This window comes from Scyliorhinus torazame, chromosome 1 (assembly GCF_047496885.1).
Source record: "Scyliorhinus torazame isolate Kashiwa2021f chromosome 1, sScyTor2.1, whole genome shotgun sequence".
NCBI lineage: Eukaryota > Metazoa > Chordata > Chondrichthyes > Carcharhiniformes > Scyliorhinidae > Scyliorhinus > Scyliorhinus torazame.
In genome coordinates this window covers 333,704,871-333,719,189 of record NC_092707.1, presented here as the reverse complement: position 1 = coordinate 333,719,189, position 14,319 = coordinate 333,704,871, and the positions used below count along the sequence as shown (strand labels likewise).

At 48.3% G+C, this 14,319-nt stretch overlaps 1 protein-coding gene across 6 annotated transcripts in view; it reads right to left on the bottom strand.

Annotated features, from left to right (window-relative positions):
- The window catches only part of cenpf (centromere protein F), a 133,920-nt gene that overhangs the window by 94,481 nt on the left and 25,120 nt on the right, over positions 1 to 14,319 (bottom strand). For all 6 annotated transcript variants that reach the window (XM_072509026.1, XM_072509042.1, XM_072509051.1 and 3 more), the window contains exons 3-5: positions 7,985 to 8,181; positions 4,948 to 5,060; positions 4,112 to 4,203 (exon numbers count right to left, since the gene is read on the bottom strand). In XM_072509026.1, coding sequence (XP_072365127.1) covers positions 4,112 to 4,203; positions 4,948 to 5,060; positions 7,985 to 8,181 — 402 coding nt within the window. The remainder of the gene's footprint in view (positions 1 to 4,111; positions 4,204 to 4,947; positions 5,061 to 7,984; positions 8,182 to 14,319) is intronic.

The window sequence follows — 14,319 nt, the reverse complement described above, 5'->3', positions numbered from 1 at the left end:
GATCCCCTTGGCCCCTCTCCTGAACTACAAACATTTCAAGTCATATTCAATTTGTACCCTGAAAACCGGCCGAATTCCCCCAGGGTCGCCATGATTCCGTCCATCCCTGCCATCGGGTCCGAAACGTACAAGAACAGGTCATCTGCGCACAATGAAACTCTATGCTCCACACCGCCCCCCCCCCCCCCCACCCCCCCCCCCCCCCAGCACCTTCCACCCCTCTGAAGCCCTCAGAGCAATTGCCAGCGGCTCTATAGCTAGCGCAAACAGCAGTGGGGAGAGGGGGCACCCCTGTCTTGTCCCGCGGTGCAGTTTAAAATACTCGGAAGTCGTCCAATTTGTCCTCACACTCGCCTCCGGGGTCGGATATAGCAGCCTGACCCAGTCGATGAAACCCACCCCAAAACCAAACCGTCCCAGCACCTCCCATAAGTAGTCCCACTCTACCCAGCTACAACATATGCCTCCGCACCCTTTTCCAACTCCAGCTGGTCCGACACCCCGAATATGGCCTCCCGAGGGCCCGGGTCCAGTTTCATGTGCACCACTTTAGAGATTACCATAAAATCCTCCTTCCAGTAATCCTCCAGCTTTGGACAGGACCAAAACATATGAACGTAGTTTGTGGGGGCCAAAGAGTCATCGGACTCGAAACGTTAGCTCTTTTCTCTCCCTGCAGAAGCTGCCAGACTTGCTGAGATTTTACAGCATTTTCTCTTTCCTCCCCCCGCAATGTTCACACACATCTTCTAACCCCTCAAAGAGCCGGCTCATCCTCGCCCTTGTGAGGTGTGCTGCATATACCACCTTCAGCTGTATCAGCCCCAACCTCGCGCACGAGGTGGAGGCGTTCACCTTCTGGGGCACCTCACAGCAGAACCCCACCTCCATACCCTCTCCCAACTCTTCCTCCCACTTTGCCTCGATCCCATCCAGCGCTGCCTTCTGCTCTTCCAAAATAGCCTCATAAGCCGCCGACACTAGCCCCTTCTCCAGTCCCCCCGTCATTAGCACCTCCTCCAGCAATGTGGAGGCCGAATTTACCAGGAAGCTCTGTATCTCATTTCTGGCAAAATCTCAAACCTGCACATATCTAAATACTTCCCCGTAACAGCCCATACTTCGCTTCCAGCTCCTTCAATCCTGCAAACTGACCCCCAAGAAACAAATCTTTTAGTGTCCTAATTCCTTTCTCCTCCCATCTCCAAAAATTTCCATCCCACTTCCCTGGCTCAAATCTATGGTTCCCCTGAATCAGCATGTCCCTTGACCCTGGCCCCAACCTGAGATGCTGGCGAAACTGCCTCCAAATTCTGAACAAAGCTATTACTACCGGACTCCGAGTATTTCCCCGGAGCCGTCGGGAGCGGCACTGTTGCGAGCGCCTTCAATTCCGACCCCCTACACAAACTCTCCTCCATTCTGACCCATTGGGTGTCAACCCCTCTGGCCCAGCTCCCTATCTTCTCCACATTCACCGTCCAGTAATAATACATCAGGTTCTGAAGACCCAAACCCCGTTGCCTGCCTTCCTCTCTAATCTGGCCACCTTCCCTCCCCATTTGAACGAGGTAATCATCCCTTCAATCTCTCTAACAAAATGCCTTTGGCAGGAAAATCGGCAGGCATTGAAAAATAAACAGGAATCGTGGCAGCACATTCATTTTAACCGCCTGAACGCGACCCGCCAATGACAGAGGGAGACCATTCCACCTTGCCGGATCAGCTTTCACCCTCCCCACCAAACTAGAAATGTCGTTCCTATGGAGCCCCCCAATCCCGAGCAACCTGCACCCGCAAGTATCTAAAGTGAGTCCCTGCTCTACAGAGTGGCAGCCCCCCCACCCCTGCCGGCCGAGACACCACAAAACATTCCACTCTTGTCTAGATTGAGAAAGACCCAAACACCCGAAGCAGCTCCAGTTCTCCTATTCCCAACCCCATTTCCCCCTATTGACACACTTGGTTCCAACTCGTATAATAACAAGTCATCGGCATACAAGGACACCCTATGCTCTATCTCACCACCCCCCCCCCCCCCCCATGCACTATCCCTTTCCATACCCCCAAACTTCTTAACGCAATGGCTCAATTGCGAATGCAAACAGCAGGGGAGACATAGGACATCCCTGCCTAGTCTCACGGTGGAGAGAAAAGTATCCCGAGTTGATGTTATTTGTGCAGACACTCTCCCTCGGCTCCTTGTACAGTAGCTTTACCCAGTCCACAAATCTTCGAAACCTAATGGACTTTAACATGTGTTGTAAGACTTCTTACTGTGTCCACCCCAGTCCAACGCCAGCACCTCCACATCATTTCTGAAGAGTAATAGAGTAACTTAACAGATGGATACACAGAGCAGAGATGAAGTGACAAAGGCCTGATGAAAGAACGGTGATATTTCAAATTCATCAGCAACTTATTTGCACTCATCATTCAAGGGATAAAGAAAATGAAAACCAACATAGTTCTCAAAGTCAATCCCATTTTTGTTAATGTAAGGAAAGAAAAAGGGCAGCATGGTGGCGCAGTGGTCAACACTGCTGCCTCATGGCTCCAAGGACCCGGGTTCAATCCCGGCCCCCGGTCACCATCCGTGTGGAGTTTGCACATTCTCCCCATGTCTGCGTGGGTCTCAATCCCACAACCCAAAAAGCATGTGCAGGGTAGGTGAATTGGCCATGCTAAATTGCCCTAATTGTTAAAAAGAATTGGGTACTCTAAATTTAGTTTATAAATGTAAGGAGAGAAAACTATATAAATATGATTCACATTCTAATGTCACTGTATGATTGAATGTCTTACAGTATACAAGTAGTAGTCAAATGGAAGTGAAAAGCTATGGTGAAACTGGGCAGCACAGTAGCATTGTGAATAGCACAATTGTTTCACAGCTCCAGGGTCCCAGGTTCGATTCCCGGCTTGGGTCACTGTCTGTGCGGAGTCTGCACATCCTCCCAGTGTGTGCGTGAGTTTACTCCGGGTGCTCCGGTTTCCTCCCACAGTCCAAAGATGTGCAGGCTAGGTGGATTGGCCATGCTAAATTGCCCATAGTGTCCAAAATTGCCCTTAGTGTTGGGTGGAGTTACTGGTTTATGGGGATAGGGTGGAGGTGTGGACCTTGGGTAGGGTGCTCTTTCCAAGAGCTGGTGCAGACTCGATGGGCCGAATGGCCTCCTTCTCCACTGTAAATTCTATGATTCTATGGTCTTGGGTACTGGCACAAAAACAGCCAACAAGAAATGCCACTTTCCACTCAGACCCATTTTTAAAAATCCCAATTGAAGGCAATAGAAAAATAAAATTGGGCTACGTGTAAAATGGTTTGACAATACATCACTGCTCATTTTTCATGACCAACCAATTAAAACTTTTTCTTTAAAGGTCTGGATAGCAAGAAACAATATATTTCACATGCTGGAAATCAGAAATAAAATCTGAACATTTCAGGTCTGTGACCTTTCATCAGCTCAGTGACACACTGGTTAGCACTGTTGCCTCACAGCGCCAAGGACTCAAGTTAGTGTCTAATCTTGGGTGACTGTGTGGAGTTCGTATGTTCTTCCTCTGCGTGGTGCTCCAGTTTCCGAGCTTTGACAAAGAGTCATCGGACTCGAAACATTAGCTCTTTTCTCTCCCTACAGATGCTGCCAGGCCTGTTGAGATTTTCCAGCATTTTCTCTTTCCTCTCCATTGATATGCAGGTTAGGTATATACATGCTAAATTGCCCCTTAGTGTCCAGGGAAGTACAGGATAGGGCGGGGAAAGGACCTGGGTAGAGTGCTCTTTCAGAGGGTTCATGTAGACTTGATGGACCAAATGGCCTCCTTCTGCACTGTAGGGATTCTATGATAATCTATTCCATGAAAATGCTACATTAAACCAAGGAATTAACAGGAGACAAAATAGGTATAGAAGGGAAAACAAAAGCACTATCTATAAGCATCTCAAAAATGAGCATTCAAATTAATTTACAGGTGGAGACACTTTCACCAAAAGTGCAACAGTTCTCAGTTCTGTTACCACCTTTCTTAGCTTACTAAATGCCAACAGATCTGCTGTGTATTTCCAGAAAGATTCTCTTCGGTGGACATAAAAGATTTGTCTCACCTTGGTCTGAATTATTTTTAGTTCACTTTCCAATCGCCTTCTTTCTTCCATTTCTTTATTATATTTTTCCTGCAGTTCCTCCAGTTTTGAATCTGTAAGTAAATCATCAAAATGACCTGGCACCAAATAACCTCCTCTAATAGTGCTTCACCAGCATTAACAAAAAATCTAACATTTTTGTACATTCTGCAAGATTAGTAGGGCTGTGTTCTCCAATTCGTAGAATTGCTGTATCTGTTCATTTTAAATGCACCACTTGGCATTCCCAATACAGAGCAGAAATCCCGGGTGGGATTCTCCATCGTGCCAGGCCCGTTTTCTGGATTTGATCCCGGCCCCGGGTCACTGTCCGTGTGGCGTTTGCACATTCTCCCCGTGTATGCGTGGACCTCACTCCAACAACCCAAAAGATGTGCAGCGTAGGTAAATTGGCAATGCTAAATTGCCCCTGAATTGGAAAAAAAGTGGGCACTCTATAAATTTATTTTTTTAAAAGACCGCCTAGATTACATGCTCAAGTCTTGAATAGGGTTTGATGCATAACCATCTATCTCAAAAGCGGGTGCGCTACCCATAAGCCAATGCCAAGAAGACTTCTGGGCTGGAACTCTCCGCCTATTCACTGGACCAGATTCTCTGGTCCCACCAGCAGCGCACCCCTTCCTGCAGCTTCTTGGCAGCATGGGGTAGCTTCAATGGAAAATCCTATTGATAATGGCAGGAAAAGAGAATCCCACTGCAGAGAAACACGGGGCTGGAGGGCCGGAAAATCCCGCCCCTGATTTATTTTGCAATGTTCAAACCTTTAAAACAATAATACCAAATAGTAAGCTTACCAGCAACATTTTTAATTGGTGTCATTGGTCCAGAGAGGTTTCTTTGTGGTGTTCTAGGTTGTACATCTGCTGGCGTTGCAATCTGCTGGCTTCGCTCAAGTTCAGAATTGTATCTATTTAAAAAATTAAACAAGAGTAAGTTATTAGATTAAAGTCCGATCTAATTGACCTTTTAGTCACAGAAGTAAAAATAATTCTTTGTTTCATTTGAAAGTCTTAGTGAAGTTTTTCAAAAGTAGCAATGCCTATCTACAAAATAAAAAGTGAGATACACGATGACTTGTCTGCATCAGCTTACTTGGGCATTAAGATAATTGTGCCATACCTTAAGATTGTTTTAATTCCCTGCATCAATATTTCCCCAAATTCCCAAAAATGGCTGTGCAATATGAAATCAAGCGACCAATTGTATTTTAGAGTTTATAACTACTTCTGTCTTATATACCACACTCTTTACATATTAGATCAGGCTTGTCCAACCCACAGGCCGCAATAGCCCTTCCATGTGGCCCACAGAGTAATGGCTGAAATGCAGGTAAGACGAGTCAATGAGTTTGAAGATTTCTGCAGGGGACTGTTCCTCCATATGCAGTGGGTTTCTCCACTGTGTTTGTTGCTGAAAGGCATCAAACGTCACTCAGACTTTGAAATAATCTTTATTGTTGTCACAAGTAGGTTTACATTAACGCTGTAATTATGTTACTGTGAAAATCCTCTAGTCCCCATACTCCAGCGCCTGTTCGGGTACACTGAGGGAGAATTCAGAATGTCCAAATTACCTAACAGCAAGTCTTCAGGGATTTGTGGGAGAAAACCGGAGCACCCGGAGGAAACCCACGCAGACACAGGGAGAACGTGCAGACTCCACAGACAGTGACCCAAGCCAGGAATCGAGCCTGGGACCCTGGCGCTGTGAAGCAACAGTGCTAGCCACTGTGCTAAGAATTATTGAGCCTACCAGCATGGGAGGGAAACATACTGTGATTGAAGGGGGCTATGAACACCGACAACTGCGAGTTTGTGAAGATAGACAGTGATGCTGGAACATGTGGGGCCTCTACTCACCACGTTTTCTCGTGGCTCAGGCCATTTTCCCCAGCTCCCAGTTTTCAGGCCCAACTTCTGCTGTTTGTCCAGTTACCCCACGTATCCTGGCATTTCACTCACCGGGCACCGCGAAGGCCTCAGACCTCACTTCAAGGTCGCTCTTTTTGCCCCCCAGCCGATTTAGTGAAGATGAGTAATTGAGTTTGAGGGTGGATGAATGCATGAGTGAGTATGAGCGAATGTGTAGTACTTGTGCATGTGTGTTTGTGGAGGGTGTGCATGCCTGTTTGTGTGGGAGCAGGGAGTGTGCGCATGGGTTGGTGGATGCATATGTGTGTGTGTGTGTGTGTGTGTGTGTGAGAGAGTGAGAGAGAGAGAGAGACACACACAAAAAGTGTGAGAGTGTGAGAGAGAGAGACACACACGAAAAAGAGAGACAGAGAAAAAGAACACAGAAATAGAGAGACAGAGAAACTCACTCTCAGTTTCGGGGTTCTCATTCACCCTTACACTAACTGGGACACTTCCCCCCATTCTCACAGTGGGTGAGGGTGTGTGAGTGAGCACCCTGAACCTGGGAGTGAGTGGGGCACACACTCACCTTTTCACATTCTAATGGTCATCTTTTTTTATTACTCATTTATTAATTGGCAATTTCTAGTTGGGACTTTTTTTTGCTCAGCAAATTGTTTCTTTTCCTACATCAGATTTGTTTTTAAATTCATGATTTCTGTTGGGCGGGATTCTCTGTCCCGCCGCACCCATTTTCGGGTGTGGTATGCCCCCGCGGGCAACGGGATTCTCCGTCCCAGCAAACGGTCAATGGGGTTTCCCATTGTGGGCACTTCAACGCTGTCGGTAAATCTGTGGGAGTGAGTGCGTTGCTGGCAAAATGGAGGATCCTGCCGACAGAGAATCAAGCCAATTGTGTCAAGCCTTAACTTTCGGAAATTTGTGAGAAAAATTGAAACGCAGCCTCCCACGTGAAAAGGCTGGAAATTCCTGTACTAAATCACATGGGTAAATGGTAATAAGTTGTTCAAGGACCATGTTCTTCCCCCTATAGTACATTATTTCACTATATTAGGAGGTTAAATTAAGGATAACAGGAGCAGTCACATTATTTTGACTAGTGATCTTCTTCGTCTTTTTTCTACTTTTCTCTCTCCTAAAAGATATCGACCTCTTGCTGAGATACAATTCTACAAATGCCAACCAGCCTTCAGTACCTAACCCAAGTAGCTGTTATTTATGTTTGAAACGGAGAGAAATTCAGCAGGTTCTTTTACCACGCATTGTTACAGCAGAACCTGATAAAGGTCTTCAACATGACATCCATGCATTTGCACTCTCAATAGGGAACATTGGATACTGTTTAGGAATAGAAAACGTAGCAAATTTTTCCTCCTCACTGCAGGGGAACTGAAGACATTTGTAGCACCCTTACTGGTATTTGTACAGAACTAGCCAAATACAAACTGTGAATTTCCTGGTCTTTACATCTTAGCCACTCACTAACTTAACCAGTAAGCTAAAGTGCAGCTATACCTTCATAACAGCCACCAGGAGATCTCGGACAAAACACACGTTATGCATCAAAACTTGTTTTGTTATTCCAAAAATAATTGAAGCTGCCTTCTGAATTTAAATATCACCCTCTGGTGGCTAACTACTGTACGCTGAGTTTCCTCACAAATATTTCATTCCAATTAATAATTGAACATTTAAACTACTCTTCTCCATATTTATAAGCAATAAAACGGTGTCACATGTTTCCTACCGAGAGGATATATTCCAAAGTTTTACATTAGAGTGGGGGAAAAATAGTTAATTGGTGGAGACATACTTAGAATCTAATTTGGGTCACCTAGCTGACTGCACCGTTTCCAGTAGTGCTGCATCCCTGACTTCTGACACACAGCAGTGCCTCCTTAGTACTGTGTGGCTATGGGTGATAATATCCTCCAACACGGTCTAAAAACCTCTTTACCTCTTGTTCTCTTGTTCAAGTATGTCCATCCGTTTCTTGCTTGATGCAAGCTGCCCTTCCAGATAATTAACTTGTGATTCCTTCACCTGCAAATCATGGGAAATCTTCTGCCTGGTTTTCTCAAGGTTATCACATGATTCTATGAGGCTCTGGTGCTCCCGCTTCAGAACACTCGTTTCAGTCTTCTCGTTCTCTACCTGTTTGACAAGAAGTGATGGAAAATGATTATAAATATACTTCCTACCATAAAAGAAAATTACTGGTTACTTTACTGTTATAACCTGCCTGCTTACCATTGGCTGGGGACTAATGACAATCCCACAATCCTGTGGGAGTATGAGCTTCCCCAATGAGGGGGGCAGAGAAACCATAAGTAAACTCCAAGTATAAATAAAGCTGGCCAATTTGGAACCAGCAGGAAGGAGTGTACAGCAAGGGAAGTTGCTGCTGCTGTTATAGATATATGTTATTGTACATAAATGTCATTACTTTGTATCCTTAAAACTCGTGCTGGATTCTTCGTGGCCCTCACAAAATTTACTATAACCACGACAGCCGGTTTGCACTCCTTTTGCAGGCTTTGACTTGTTAATAGACAGATTCTTCTGGTGCAATGCATCCCAAGTGGTTTATTGTTGATTTCATCTCAGACAGTGCGCTTTATCAAGCTATTTTCCCAGAGTATCGCAGATATAGTAGATTTAAGATCAAACTATTCTTATAACATGAACTTACAAGTATCCCCTGTTTCTGTTTGGCTGTTGATAGCACTTTCATATTTAAATTTGAAGATTTCAGGATTTAAACACGTAGGGGAAATTTCTGTGGAAGACGGGCAGTGAAAACACCAGAAAAACAATACAAACAAAATGTTATAACAGAAGATCGGGAGAACAACCAGAGAAATTCAGCCATAGCATGCAATCTAGGTAGACACTTCAACCCACTGCTAATATTGTCAGAGCAACCATTCTTTAGACATGTCCTGTCTATTCACTCTGGGTGAACATTCAAAAGATCATTACTCCAAGAGGAACTTGGAGTCTTTCCTTTACTACCACAGTCAACATTACTAAAGAAAACAAATCACTCATCCAACAGCTGTTTGTAGGATATTGCAAATTGGCTGCTGTATTTACTTGTGTGGTGGACCAGTTATTGTAGTTCCACGGTTGTTCCACTGTTACTTACAGCGCTGTATATATTCTCTGTTACTGTTTGTTCCATTGTTGCTCAGTGTTATATATTGTTGTTCTTCTGCAGCTCCTCCCCACTGGGTGTTGTATATAGTTGACTGATCTGTTGCCCTGTCTCCAGTCGGGTTTCAGCAGTAGACAGGCTACATCTTAAGAGTATTAAAACCATGACTTTGTTTCCCACAACTTGCCTCATGCGTAATTGATGGTGCATCAACTTGTAATGCAGTCACTTCATTTCAAAGTTATTCATATAATAAATGGAAAATACTACAGGTGCTGGAAATCTGAAATAAAAGCAGGAAATGCTGGAAAACCTCAGCTTGTCTGGCAGCATCTGTGTAGAAGTTTGTGGAAAGTTATTCATGGTGTGTAACGTGCTTTTGGGAACTTTCAGAGATAAACATGCAAAATAAATTCAAGTCTTTTACATAAAATTAGTTTGACACCGTTTGAAGACCAGTCTGAGGAAGGAAATGAATCAGTATATGCAATGAAAGCACTTATTTTGGCTAGTTTTCACCCAAAACATATTTCTTTTCTCCTTCCTTAGTGCATTAGTGTATTCTTACAGTAAGTGTCCCAAAAGCACGTTATCTGCACATATACATTGTTTAGCTATTGGGGAAATCAGCTTTCCTTCTCTCCCTATATTCACATCCTTACCCTTTCTAGATTTCAAGACTATGAACTTGGGATTACATTGCCCCAATTTCCAGGCATGGGGGCTGTGGTTCATAGCATTCCTATGCCCATTGTCAAAGGGTTGGGTGTGGCAGAAAATCGGTCTACCAATTTTACTTCTGCAATTTCAATGTCAAAAGGAGCAGACCCAGTGCATTTCGGTACAGGGATCCAAAGCACATTACAGGGGACCAAGCAGCATTTGTTCCAGGCAATCTCCCTAATTTAAACAGCAAAGTCCCTATAAAAGGGAAAATGCAGCAATGCACTGCATGGTAATTGGTTTTGGACTTTCAAAAAGAAGCAATGTGAGACTTCCGGTTGCGGCTATGCTGAGCTAAGTCGCACGTTCGGCAGCTCCCGCCAGAAACGGACTTTTGGACTCTTTTAAGGGCCCCAGCGACATTTGTTCGAAGGTTCCCAGTGTGGGAAGGTGACAGTACGATTTCCCCGGCACTGTATGGATTGGACCAGGAGTGGAGCGGTGAAAAAAGTAATTTTTGTGCAGCGTAAAGTGCGAGGGAGGAAAGCCAAGATGGTGGCGGGTGGAGACCAGGCAGCGTGGGCGCAGTGGTCGCAAGAGCAGCAGGAGTTTCACAAGCGCGGCTTCACGGAATTGAAAGCAGTGCTGCTGGAGCCGATGAAGGCTTCGATCGACAAGCTGGTTAAGACCCAGAAGGCCCAAGGGGCAGCGATTTGGGAGGTTCAGCAGAAGGCCTCGGAGGATGAGGACGAGATATTGGGCCTGGCGGTGAAGGAGGCGCAAGAGGCGCTGCATAAGAAATGGCAGGGGAAGTTCGAGGACATGGAGAATCGGTCGAGGAGGAAGAACCTGCGGATTCTGGGTCTTCCGGAGGGAGTGGAGGGGTCAGATGCTGGAGCATATGTGGTCACGATGCTGAACACGTTGATGGGCGCGGGTGCCTTCCCGAGGCCCCTGGAGCTGGATGGGGCCCACCGAGTCCTGGCGAGGAGGCCCAAGTCTAACAAGCCGCCGCGGGCGGTATTGATGCGGTTCCACCGCTTGGTGGACAGGGAGTGTGTCCTAAGATGGGGGTAAAAAGGAGCGGAGCAGCTGGTGGGAGAATGCAGAGGTCCGTATATACCAGGACTGGAGCGCGGAGGTGGCCAAGAGGGCCGGGTACAATCGGGCTAAGGCAGTTCTGCACCGGAAGGGGGTGAAATTTGGGATGCTGCAGCCGGCGCGACTGTGGGTCATGTTTAAGGACCGGCACCATTACTTTGAGACGCCGGAGGAGACGTGGACCTTTAGTCAGGCTGCAAAGTTGGACACAGACTGAGGGTCGGTTGTGAGGGGAGGTCGCGGGGGGCTACTGTGGTTACTGTGCTTTGGGGGATGTTCTGTTCTGTATTATTTCCTTGGGTGCTAGGTGGAGTAGGGTGAAATGGTTCGAAGTGGGGGTTTTGAGAGAGTGTGGGCGTCGGTGGTTGGAAGGTCGGGGCCCCGTTGGGGGGAGGGAGATTATCATAGATATCATAGAATTTACAGTGCAGAAGGAGGCCATTCGGCCCATCGAGTCTGTACCGGCTCTTGGAAAGAGCACCCTACCCAAGGTCAACACCTCCACCCTATCCCCATAACCCAGTAACCCCACCCAACACTAAGGGCAATTTTGGACACTAAGGGCAATTTATCATGGCCAATCCACCTAACCTGCACATCTTTGGACTGTGGGAGGAAACCGGAGCACCCGGAGGAAACCCACGCACACACGGGGAGAACATGCAGACTCCGCACAGACAGTGACCCAAGCCGGAATCGAACCTGGGACCCTGGAGCTGTGAAGCAATTGTGCTATCCACAATGCTGCCGTGCTGCCCACCAATGGGAGATGGGAGGCCCGAGGTGGGGGAGCTGGGATTAGACCGCAAAAGGGAGCTGCGCCAGAGAGGGCAGGTTAGATGGAAAGCGCTGGCTTTTTCCCGCGCTAGGGAAGGAAGGGGGCGGGGCCAGGGGGAAGGTCGGTGTTGGAGAGGAGCGCCCGTTGATGGACTGGAGGGGGAAAGAGAGAGAGACTACCACACTGGGGGGTCGATGGAGTGGCGGGAGTCAGCTGACGTACGGGAGTGCTATGGGGGGGGGGGGGAGCAACGCAGCTAGGGGGGGACCTAGCTGGGAGAGGGGGGCGGTGGGAGAACTTGGTTGCTGCTGCAATGGCCAAAGGGGAGCTGGAGCTCGGAGACAGTCGGGGCGGGGGTCTGCCGCTGGGGGGAATGGAGAGTGCGGGAGGCGCAGGCTCGCGGCTGGCCTAGAAAGCTAGAAAGAGGATGGCTAATCAGAGGATGGCTAATCGGGGGGGGGGGGGGGGGCCTGATCCGGCTGATAACTTGGAATGTGAGAGGCCTGAACGGGCCGGTCAAGAGGGCCCGTGTTCACGCACCTGAAGGGACTGAAGGCAGATGTGGTTATGCTCCAGGAGACGCATATGAGGGTGGCAGATCAGGTTAGGCTGAGAAAGGGGTGGGTAGTGCAGGTTTTCCACTCGGCGTTGGACGCAAAGAATCGAGGGGTGGCGATTTTGGTGGGGAAGTGGGTGTCGCTTGAGGCGCTGAACATCATGGCAGACAATGGAGGTAGGTATGTGATGGTGAGTGGTAAGCTGCAGGTGGTATTAGTAAATGTATATGCCCCGAATTGGGACGATGCCGTGGCGCATGTTGGGCCGGATTCCGGACCTGGAGGCAGGGAGCTTGATAATTACGGCAGGGGGGGGGTTTCTTTTTTTCCCCACGTCCATAAAGCCTACTCCCGGATAGACTTCTTCGTTATGAGCAGGGCACAAATCCGGAGGGTGGAGGATACGGAGTATTCGGCCATAGCCATCTCAGATCATGCCCCGCATTGGGTGGAGCTGGAGCTAGGGGAGGAGAGGGTCCAGCGCTCGCTGTGGCGCCTGGATGTGGGCATGCTGGCGGATGAGGAGGTGAGCGGGCGGATCCGGGGGTGCATTGAAAGCTATCTAGAGGCCAACGATAATGGGGAGGTGCAGGTGGGGGTGGCCTGGGAGGTGCTGAAGGCGGTGATTAGGGGAGAGTTAATCTCCACTAGGGCCAACAAGGAGAAGAAGGAGAGGAGAGAGAGGGAGAGATTGGTGGGGGAGGTTTTAAGGGTGGATAGGAGGTATGCAGAGGTCCCCGAGGAGGGACTACTCAAGGAGCGACGAAGCCGCCAGGCCGAGTTCGATCTGTTAGAGCATAGAACATAAAACATTACAGCGCAGTACAGGCCCTTCGGCCCCCAATGTTGCGCCGACCTGTGAACCACTCTAAAGCCCATCTACACTATTCCCTTATCGTCCATATGTCTATCCAATGACCATTTGAATGCCGTTAGTGTTGGCTAGTCCACTACTGTTGCAGGCAGGGCATTCCACGCCCTTAATACTCTCTGAGTAAAGAACCTACCTCTGACATCTGTCCTATATCTATTTCCCCTCAATTTAAAGCTATGTCCCCTCGTGCTAGACATCACCACCCGAGGAAAAAGGCTCTCACTGTCCACCCTATCCAATCCTCTGATCATCTTGTATGACCACCAAGAAGGCAGAGGTGCAGTGGAGGAAAGCGCAAGGGGCGGTGTATGAGTGCGGGAAGAAGTCCAGCCGGATATTGGCACGCCAGCTTCGGAAGCGGGAGGCAGCGAGGGAGATTGGGGGAGGTAGGGAATAAAGGGGGGGAACATGGTGCGGAGTACGGTGGGAATAAATGGGGTATTTAGAGACTTTTATGAGGGGCTGTATAGGTCTGAGCCCCCGACAGGGGAGGGGGGGGGATGCGTCGATTTTTGGATCGGCTGAGGTTCCCGAGGGGAGGAGGAGCAGGTGGCTGGGCTGGAGGAACTGTCTAAGGGACTGGGGAGTATGCAGGTGGGGAAGGCACCGGGGCCAGATGGGTTCTCGGTGGAATTTTACCGGAAGTACATGGGCCTGCTGGGCCCTCTATTAGTGAGGACTTTCAATGAGGCGAGGGAGGGGGGGGCCCTACCTCTGACGATGTCCAGGGCGCTGATCTCGAAGTGGGACAAGGACCCATTACAGTGTGGATCGTATAGGCCAATCTCTCTCCTCAACGTGGACGCGAAGCTGTTAGCAACGGTGTTGGCTACCAGAATTGAGGACTGTGTCCCGGGGGTGATTCACAAGGACCAGACGGGTTTTGTTAAGGGAAAGCAACTGAATACCAATGTGCAGCAGCTCCTTAACATAATCATGATGCCTGCAGTGGAGGGGGAAATGGAGATAGTGGCAGCGATGGACGCAGAGAAGGCCTTCGATAGTGTGGAGTGGGGGTACCTTTGGGAAGTGTTGAGGAGGTTTGGGTTCGGGGAGGGGTTCATTAGTTGGGTTAGGCTACTTTACAAAGCCCCGGTGGCGAGTGTGGCCACGAATCGGAGGAGGTCAGAATACTCTCGGCTGTACCGGGGGACGAGGCAGG